The 10575-nt window shown below is 39.4% G+C and overlaps 1 protein-coding gene across 1 annotated transcript in view; it reads left to right on the forward strand.

The window, feature by feature from the left end:
• LOC144592394 (A disintegrin and metalloproteinase with thrombospondin motifs 19-like) overlaps positions 1-9815 on the forward strand; it is a 308520-nt gene extending 298705 nt beyond the window's left edge. Inside the window, exons 22-23 of the mRNA XM_078396960.1 lie at positions 1276-1453; positions 9664-9815. Coding sequence (XP_078253086.1) covers positions 1276-1453; positions 9664-9815 — 330 coding nt within the window. The remainder of the gene's footprint in view (positions 1-1275; positions 1454-9663) is intronic.
• The last annotated feature ends 760 nt before the right edge of the window (positions 9816-10575 follow it).

A 10575-nucleotide genomic window follows, 5' to 3' on the forward strand; every position in this document is an offset into this window, starting at 1 on the left:
TGCAGACATGAGTTCAGGGCCAGGGAGATGTGTCTGCTGTGAACCTTTTGCAACAATAAGCAAAATGCAGTGGATCAAAGCTGGTTGTGAGGCTGGAGTTAATATGCGCCATCACCAGTCTCTTGAAGTACTTTGTGATGGTGGATGTCAGAGCCCCTGGACGGTAGTTAGTAAGGCATGCGACCTTACTTTTTTTCAGCACTGGGATGATAGTGGTCTTTTTAAAGCGGTGGGGACCTCAGGATAAAGTAGTGAAAGGCTAAAGATGTCTGTGAATACCTCTGCCTGCAAATCCACACAGGTGCTGAGGATACAGCCATGGACTCCACCCAAGCCAGTTGCTTTCTGAGGATTCTCTCTCAGGAAAGCCAATCTTACGTCTGCTTCAGTAACCGTTGGCTTGGTCCTAGTGTGAGTAAAGAGAAAATGTTGTCAGTGCTGAAGAGCTACTAATAAAAGGAAATGAGTTATAAAACAACTGGAGAAAAAAATTGAAGGTAACATGAGGAAAATTGTTTTTATACAATGTGTGGTTAGAATTTGAAATGCACTTCCTGTGTGGGTGGTGCGTATGGATTTTTAATAGAATCCCTGAGATGTAGATTAGATAGTTCTCCAGTCATTGTCATCTGTGGCCTCTAACAAGGCAAGTAATTAATGCCCTTTCCAAATTACCCTTGAGAAGGGAGTGGTGAGTCACCTGCTTAAACCACTAAAGTCCATTTACGAAGTTACTGCCACAGTTGGTGTGTAGCTTAGTTTCGCTTAGTTTAGAAATACAGCATGAAAACTGGCCCTTTGGCCTACCGGGTCCACACCGACCATCAATCACCCATTCACAATTGTTCTATGTTATCCCACTTCCTCACCACTCCCTACACACTTGAGACAATTTACAGAGGCCAATTAACCTACAAACCAGCAAGTCTTCAGGAAGTAGGAGGAAACCAAAGCACCCAGAGGTAAACTACGTGGTCACAGGGAGAATGAGCAAATCAAGGTCAGGATCAAACCCAGGTCTCCAATGCTGTGATGTTTCAGGACTTTACACACCAGTGATGGAGGAACAGTAATATATTTCCGAGTCAAGATGAGGTTTAACTTGGGGGAGTATTGTATTTGATGGTGTGTCCAAGTACCTGTGATCGTTATCTTCATAATGTTGAAGGTTGTGGACTTGTGAGGTGTTGTTAGAGAAATATTGCACATTATAAATGAGCAATAAAAGTATTGAACAAGTTTAAGGTCTAACAGCATTTCTGTCTTTACCTACAGTGTTCCATCACCTGTGGAAAAGGAATGCAATCGCGAGTGATCCAATGTATGCACAAAGTGACTGGAAGACATGGAAATGATTGCTTCCCATCTGAAAAGCCTGCAGCCTACAGACCCTGCCACTTAAAGCCATGCAATGAAAAAGTCAATGTGAATACTATAACCTCACCCAGACTAGGTATGTCGCAACACCCCAGTTATTCATTCATTTCAGGTGTAGTTTTCATGGTGCTCATTTTATGAAATAGAGTGAAGGACATACCTCAGGCTTTTCAGTTGAATTTCCGTCTCTGAACTTGCTAATAGAGGAGGTGAATGCCACATCGTCCATCTCAGCATATTTAGTTTAGTTTTGAGATACAGCGCGGAAACATCGAGATACCAAGCCAATTAACTGACAAAAACCTGTATGTGGGACGAAACTGAAGATCTCAGAGAAAACCCATGCAGGTCAGAACGTCCAAACTCCGTACAAGCATCCGTAGTCAGGATTGAACCCGGATCTCTGACGCTGTAAGGCTATAACTCTACCACTGTGCCACCGTGCCTCCTAAAAGTAATTTGTTGTCTGTGATTTGCTTTTACCTCTCTTAAATAAATGCCAATGCTCCTTTCTGGCATGCAGTGCCATTTATTTTTTAAGAGAGTCTTGTATTTTAAATAGATTGCCAAATGACCTCGGGACATTGTAAATTGTAAAGTGCATTTGAAGTACAATGGTTGTTGTGAAGTAGGCAAGCAAATCTTTGTTAGCGGATAAGAAGAAAGAAAACATGTCAACACATAAGGTTTCCAGATTGTCACTGGTAAAATTCAGAGTATACCTTCACTATTCAGGAAACCTTTAGACTTTAGAGATACAATGTTGAAACAGGCACCTCCAGCACACCAAGTGCACAACGACTAGCGATCTTCCCATACACTTGTTTTATTCTACACACTAGGGACAAGTTACAATTTACAGAAGCCAATTAACCAAGAAACCTTGGAGTGTGGGAGGAAACCGAAGCACCCAAAGAAAAATCACAGTTACAGGGAGAACATACAAACTCAGTGCAGACAGCACCCATGGTCAGGATCGAACCCGGATATCTGACGATGTAAGGCAGCAACTCTACCGCTGTACCACTGTGCAACTCTTCAGCCCCTTTTGGCCAATATGCATTTGCTCCATATTTTATGACATACGGTATCACTCCCTACTCCTGCTAAACAAGCTATTACTCACTACCTCACCCCACCACCCAGAAAATTAGCTGCTACCTCCCACTGCCTCAGCCAATTGCTCAGGAGGCTTTGGAAGTAATAATTAGATCCTTGCAAACAAATCCCACTGAACTACATTTACTGTTGAGTCAGAAGATAACCTCTCAGTGTGGTGCCCATTACAGACACAGTCACTTTCTTCTCGCTTCATTACATGTTTCTTTCAAAATTCTATTGTTCCCAGTATTCTAGTGTGGAAATTGCCTCCATGTTTTTTTTTCCATTGTGTGCAAGTCATGGCTATTTTGATTTAATTTTCAGTGCCTTAGGCAAACATGGAATGAAAGTAAACAATGAGCTAAGATATTTTTATTTCGCCTAATAAGCGGAATAAAGTTTTAGGATATGACCCATTTAAAATGCACATTTTTTTGGCATACATGCTACAAATTAAACTATGGCAAAAAAAATTGTGGATATATGATAAGTAAAAAAGAAGGGAAAAAAAACTCCAGATGCTGCATATTTGAAATAAAAGTTGAAAATGCTGGATATACTCAGATGGTGAGTATCTGCAGAGAGAGAAAAAAATAGGGTTAATATTTCAGGTCTAAAACCTTTTGTCAGAACTGAAAAGTGGGAAAGTAGGAGTACCAGGAGTAACAGTAAAGAAATACTGTACCCAACACTCTGTGTAAGAAAATCTTGCTATGCACACCTCTTTTAAACTTTGTTTCTCTCACCTTAAAACTATGCCCTCTAGTCCTTGACATTTCCACCCCGGGAGAAAGGATTTGACTGTCTATCCTACCTATGCCTCGTATAATTCTATATACTTCTATCAGGTCTTCCCTCAACTTCAGACCGTCCAGAGAAAACAATCCAAGTTTGCCCAACCTCTCCTTATAACTAATACCCTTTAATCCAGGCAGCATTCTCTTCCACACCCTCTCCAAAGCCACAACATCCATTCTGTAATGGGGTGACCAGCACTGCACACTATATTTCATACGAGGCCTAACCAAAGTCTTATAATATGTATCCATGACATGGACGAGTACTGGGCACAATTTCCAAATCTGTAAATGACACAATACCTGGAGGGGCTGTGAGGTGGATACAAATAGATTTTAAGGAGAGGGAGACAACTTGTAAAATGGGCAGCAAGATGGTAGATGAAATTTAATGCTGAGAATTGCAATGTGTTACATTTTGTTTGGAGGAATGAGAAGATACCATATAAACTAGACAGCACCATTCTCGAAGGAGTACAAAACAGATGATCTGGTCGGGTGTATGCACATGGTTCACTGAAAGAAGCAGGGCAGATTGAAAAAGCATGTGGGCTCCTGAACTTGATAAATAGCGATGTAGAGTACGAGGGCAAGGAGACGATGAAGAATCTTTACAAATCTCTCTACATCATCGTCTATATCTCTCGTTTCCCTTATCCCTAACCAGTCTGAAGAACGATCTCGACCTGAAATGCCACCCATTCCTTCTCTCCAGAGATGCTGCCTGGCCTGATGAGTTACTCCAGGTTTTTGTGTCTCTTCGGTTTAAACCATCATCTGCAGTCCCTTCCTACACTTTATAAATCAATGTTGCTATCACAGCTAGAATATTGTGCCAGAGCACCTTTGTTAGGAAAGATGTGAAGGGCATTGAAAGGACAGCAACATATTTTCTGTTCAGAATGGCATGTCATAAAAGATTTATCAAAATAATTCAACCAAGAAGAGGCTTTCATGACATGGATGAAATGCAGAAAGTGGGTCTAATCTCCTTGGAAAAGGGGAGGTTGTGAGGAGATGTGATAAAAAGGAACTTAAAATCAAGAAATCATATTCATCTCTGATATTCAGCAGTGGATGTCCTGTGCACAATAAATTGACGATTGAGGTTCTTTAGTCGAACAATGGTTAAAGTATCTATCTACTGATGATTGACATGGATCATCAGTAGAAAGTGGAAAATTGGATTCAATATTAGTGTTCAAAACAGAGCGAGAAAGAATTTGTTGTGCCAAGGAGAGATGATGATTAGGACTATCTCGCTCATTTTGTTTCCTTGTGTGGCCTTCTACTACCTTCATCCTGCGCTTTCACCCCCGCTGCCATTTACTCTCCTCAGCTTCCCATCCTATCACTGGCTATGCCTTCTGTTCTCTATTCTCTTCTACTTTCTCTGCCTCGTAAAATTAGTTTTATCTCAAACCTTTCCGAATTCTCAAGAAAATGTTAATTCTGCTTCTCTCTGCACAGAGACTGCTTGGCAGTGTCTCCTGCACTTTCTGTTTTTCATAATTAGTATGGTTCTACAGTTGCTAATGTGTAACTATAGCAATCAATCTTTAAAGAAGTTTGTGTGACAGTCAGATGACTAATAAAGGACAGCATTTGATTTATCTGCATTTGAGCTGCAATTAATAATGGGAATTTGTTTAGAACTGCTCCCAATTTGATGTATTTGGCAGCAAATACTGAACCCAGAGCATCTCCAAGAAATTCTAGTCCTCTGTCAGGTCATTTATGACATATATAAGGCTAATTCATGACCCTTGTTATTTTTCAACTGGCATTGGCATAGGCTTATTGTCTGTATTTTGTGCTGATTTCTAGGGGTCCCCAGAATGATCTCCTAAAAACCATCTAAAGCATTAACACTTGGACAGGAGGATGGCAGCACCTCAGATTATTTTTGTGGGGTTTGAAGGTGGAACGCCTGATCTAGCAGAATGTGTCCTGTGCTCCATCTCCTAAATAGGCAACTGAGATCCTTAAGTTTTAGAGACACAGCGTGGAATCAAGCCCCTTTGCCCACCGTGTTTATGCCAACCAACAATCACCCACACATTAGTTCTACCCCACGCATTAGAGACAATTTACAGAAGCCAATTAATCTACAAACCTTCACGTTTATGGAATGTGGTAGGAAACTAGAGCACCCAGAGAAAACCCACCTGGTCACAGGGAGAACGTACAAACTCCGCACAGACAGTGCTCATAGCCAGGATCAAACCCGGGTCTCTGTTGCTGTAAGGCAGCAGCTCTACCGCCGCCTTAAAGTCGCGCTTTAGTTAAACAATGGAAGTGAATTTCAGGCAAACACACTAACTTGGTGTTGGTAGCTCACTTACAGGACAACATCAGCCAGAGAAGAAGCCCGAATAAGATGGTGAATTTTTCTACATTATTTTTAAGGCACTACTGCCACCTTTCTACCCAGTGGAGTCAGTGACAATTTTCACAAGCTCTTCATTAGTTATGTTTATCTGACCTGGTTCTGAAGTTAATCATAATTAGCTGTTCTGCAAAAAATACTTTTAGACTACATCATACTAAAGGCTAACAGAAAACAGCCAGAACCCTCGGCATGGAAGTATAGTTTGACAAAAAGCAAATGTTACTGTATATGGCATTTTGCAAAAACCTGATAATTGATTTCATAAGATGGATTTATTTAAGCAATATCATATTTGTGTTTCTTGTTCTATGTTCTACTTTTGAATGTAAGGGCATCAAATTGGCACAAGAAATATAAATAGCTTACAACATGTTAGATATTTGCATACATATATTGCAAAAAAACAAATAATTCAGAACTCTCAATGGCTAGATTATAAATCTCTGCTCGTAAAGTTTACATAAATTCCCTCTAGTTAAAATATTTCTTCTATCCAGCCCTTCTGGAACGCAGAAGCAAGAGCAGATTGATGCTTCAGCCTACAACGACACTCAAAATACAAAATGGCTGCACTTTAACTTCGCTCCATATAGTCACCTTGGTTTCATGAAGCTTGGACCCTCACCTAACAAAATATATCAGCTTCAGAAATTGAAATGTTCATTTGATCTTGCCTCATGAGCCTGCAGAGGACAAGAATACCAGATTTGTATCACATTTTATGTAAAAAAAACAATAATGTTCCTTTACTCCAGAGATGCTGGATAACCCACTGAGTTATTCCAGCTTTTTGTGTCTATTTTCGGTTTAAACCAGTATCTGCAATTCTGTCCTACACAATAATGTAGGTATCCCAGGATAGAGGCAGTTAGGTTTGAGGTGATGGAAACACATGATCTCTGAGCTGCTTGCTTTTTTTGTCCTAAACTCAACACTGAGTCAAATGTGAGAGCAAGATTACAAGCAGACTGATTCAGTTTCAGACGGTTGCCTGGAGGAGGATGGAGTCACTGGTATGGATTGGCATTTGCAACAAGGACTGACGACTACTGCTTCAGTATTCCATGACTCAAACTGGAAGGAGACTTCTGCCAAGCCAATCCTTTTTCAGCAAACAGCCTAATAATTCAGAGCAAGTGAAAGCTCAGGACAGGTGGTGGTGAATTAAAGTTGTTTAGTTTATTGTTACGTGTACCAAGGTACAGTGAAAAGCTTTTATTGCGTGCTAACCAGTCAGCGGAAAGACTATTCATTATTACAACTGCCTCCATCCACAATGTCAGTAATAGGAAAGTTACAACGAGTCTGTTATCCGTCAGTGTGACTGGACATTTGATCAGGGAGAGCCAGCTTGGATTGATAAAGTACAAGTTGTTTCCAGTTGTACTTTGTTTTTTGAGGTTATAAACAGATGTGATGGGTAAAACATATCCTTGTTATTCATATCGGTATCAAGACATCGGATACATGATAAGGGGTATAACGTTTAGTGCAAGATAAAGTCCAGTAAAGTCCGATTAAAGATAGTCCAAGGATCTTCTGTGACATAAATAGTAGGTCAGGACCTCTCTCTAGTTGTTGATAGAATGGTCAGTTACCTGATACCAGCTGGCAAGAAACTGTCCCTGAATCTGGAGATGTACGTTGTCATACTTCTGTACCTCGCGTGATGGGAGAGGGGAGAAGAGGGAAAAGATGCTGCCAATAGCACAAATATGGGAACTAACTTATGGGTACCTGTTGCTCAAGATTCCAGCATCTGCAGTTCCTTGTGTGCTGGATTTTAATTCCTTGTTGATACAGGTATAAGAGTAGCCGCATGCTGTTATCACTCCTGCTATTCCAAGTGTTTGTGCTTCCTACTGGCTGAAAACCTGTAGGATGAAACTCTGTCAATGAATCTTCCCCTGCCTTCAATCTTATCACACACTTCTCTTTCTTCTTTCTTGGTGTCTTGAAGTTATACCCTTTATCCTGTATTTGTACACTGCAGACAGCTCGATTGTAATCATTTATGGCCTTTTTATTGACTGGATAGCATGCAACAAAAAAGCTTTTCACTGTACCTCGATACACATGACAATAATAATAAACAAAACTAAACTGAGCTTTTCCATTTTTAATTCTTCCCAGTACTGGTGAAAGATCAACAACTTGAAAATTTAACTTTGTTTCCCATCTTGATACCGATATGAATAACAAGGATATGTTTTACCCATCACATCTGTTTATATCCTCAAAAAACAAAGTACAACTGGAAACAACTTGTACTTTATCAATCCAAGCTGGCTCTCCCTGATCAAATGTCCAGTCACACTGACGGATAACAGACTCGTTGTAACTTTCCTATCACTGACATTAGATTGATAAACACGGACAATTTAACTTTGCCTCGCCTACATATCTTAAATAGTAGCGGTTTTCTATTCCATGAGAACCTCGCCTAAATTGAGGGCGTTTTTCAAGATCATTGCAAAAGATATTTGGACAGGTACATGGAAAGGAAAGGTTTAGATGGATATGAGCCAAACGTGGGCAGGTGGGACCAGTTTGGATGGGGCATCTTGGTCAGTATGGGCACGCTGGGCTAAAGGACTCCCATGCTGTCTGGTTCTCTGACTCTATTGGTAATCCTGTAAGTTTCTATATCACAATTTTATTACTCAAACTGACAAAGTAAATCGGATGATGAAGTTTCAGCTTTCCTTGATTTTTTATCTTCATCATCTTCAGTTAAGATGGATACAAAAGAGCATTTGGCAAGTTCCTGAGTTCATTTTATGCTATCACTTGCATCTGTGATTAAGAGGCCTATATAACTCCCAAAATGATTTCATAAAAACTTTTCATACTGATCTAGATATCATTCATGCGTTTTATGCCGTTCACGTTTTGCAACTCGTACTTCTTTCTGATCCTTCCATTGTTGTCCTTTCCACATTGTCCAGCCTGGGGTTTCTCTACCTCTCTTCGTTTTCATTTCAGTTATTTTTTTAGATTCTATAATTTCTCCTTTATTAGCCAAGGTTGCTCAATTATATACTTGGAGTTCTTGCTTCTCAAGCTCTCTGAATTATTTTTAATAAACAGAGAATATGGAAGGGTTTTAAAAATTGATTCAAGACTGACAGAAAAGGAATATTTAGTGCTGTTATTTGTTTACCCAAGACTAATCCAAGGGTTTAGTATTACACTGCCAGCAACAGACCTTGCACATATACAAGTTAAACATCTACAAAGTATTTCCATTTTAAACAGTGTAATTAAGCCTTAGATGTATGCTTATTAAACAGGTCAGTAAAATATTGACTGGGCTCACATTCAAGTTGGAACGTACAGCCTTATAAAATAAACTGTTTTCAATTCAGTAACAGACGTGGGACAATGTTTATGGTAACTCCATAAATTTTCCTATAGTGTTATGTAGCGATAGGAAGCAAGAGAGTCCCTTATTCAGTCTTTTTTTAAATAAAAAGAAAGCATTCGGGAAGCAGCTCACGTTCCTGCTTGTGATCACCAGCTGGTGACTTCTCCTGGAATGTGGATGTCAAGTGAGAAGAGATGCTGAGCCTTGGTTATCTTGAAATTCAAAATATTTTTTTTATTTCAAAAATAAACTTTGCTCAGAATTTTAAAAGTATCAAACCAAAACCGTGCAAAAACCTCATACATTCTCCATAAACTCTTCAGACATTCTCAGTATCCATACATTCATTAGTGTCATATTCAGTAGTGTTCACACCTGTAATCAAGAACAAATCATCTGCCCACACTGCCCCAAAGCTCTTGCGTTCTGCCGACAGAGGAGAAATTCTGGTGAACAGCCATAGCTCATCAAACAGTGTGCCAGCTCGAGTTAACTCTTTCACGGGGGAAACAAAGGAAATCGGTAGAACAAGCCCGAGTAAGAGTTCATGATTCAAAAGGAAGCATGACATGTAAACTGAATGTTTGTGAAATGACTAATTTCTCTATTTTTCTCTCTTATTTAAACAGCTGCCTTGACGTTCAAATGTTTGAAGGACCAGTGGCAAGTGTATTGCAAAATAATACGCGAAACAAACCTCTGTCAGGACATGAGGTGGTATCAGCGTTGCTGTGAAACCTGTAGAGACTTCTATGCACAAAAGCTACAGCATAAAAGTTGACACCTTCTTTTGCTCCTGCAATCAGCACCAAACTTATTTTTTATAAGTACAATCTAATTTATGAAAATACAGAACTACAAGTTGTTTAGACCAAGGTACTGATGTATTAGGTATAATTTATTCATTTTAATTTATTTTTTGTTTACCAAGATTTTTTTGGAGTGGTTTTCAAAATCCAGATATTTTAGCTTTTTATATCTAAGATGGGCTCATACCTTGCAACTGATAACTTGACAACTGTTAGAATGTAGTTTAACCCAGAGTGGGCCTTAAGTTCATGGGTCGCGTAAAGCCAGCTGGTGTTAACGCTTACTGTAACATTTCAAAAACTGTAGAGAAAGCATGTAGCAAAATATTGAAGTTCTCATCATGCAATCAGTACTGACAATAACAATTGCTTGAAAAAACAGTGACTTGAGAGTAAAACACTGTGGAGCGCAACACTGAATTACTTTGCATCATTCAGGAACTGTCTAACGTTTTACAGTCAATAATAGATGTCAACCACATTATTGTAAAAAGATTCACTATTTGCAGTTTACATTTAGAGATTTGTGAAGCAGTACTGAATGGAACATTGTGATTAATCGCAAACATCCGCTAAACTTTTTAGGTGCTAAATTATGAGAATAAAATATTATGGATTTCAACTCTGAGAATTAAATTCACAATGCACATGCAATGTGGGCATATTTACTCTCGTCTAATATTTTCTGGTTAAGATTCCACATCTGTGCATTGCCAAATACAGGGTTTCCCC

This window comes from Rhinoraja longicauda, chromosome 3 (genome assembly GCF_053455715.1).
Source record: "Rhinoraja longicauda isolate Sanriku21f chromosome 3, sRhiLon1.1, whole genome shotgun sequence".
NCBI classification, from domain to species: Eukaryota; Metazoa; Chordata; class Chondrichthyes; order Rajiformes; family Arhynchobatidae; genus Rhinoraja; species Rhinoraja longicauda.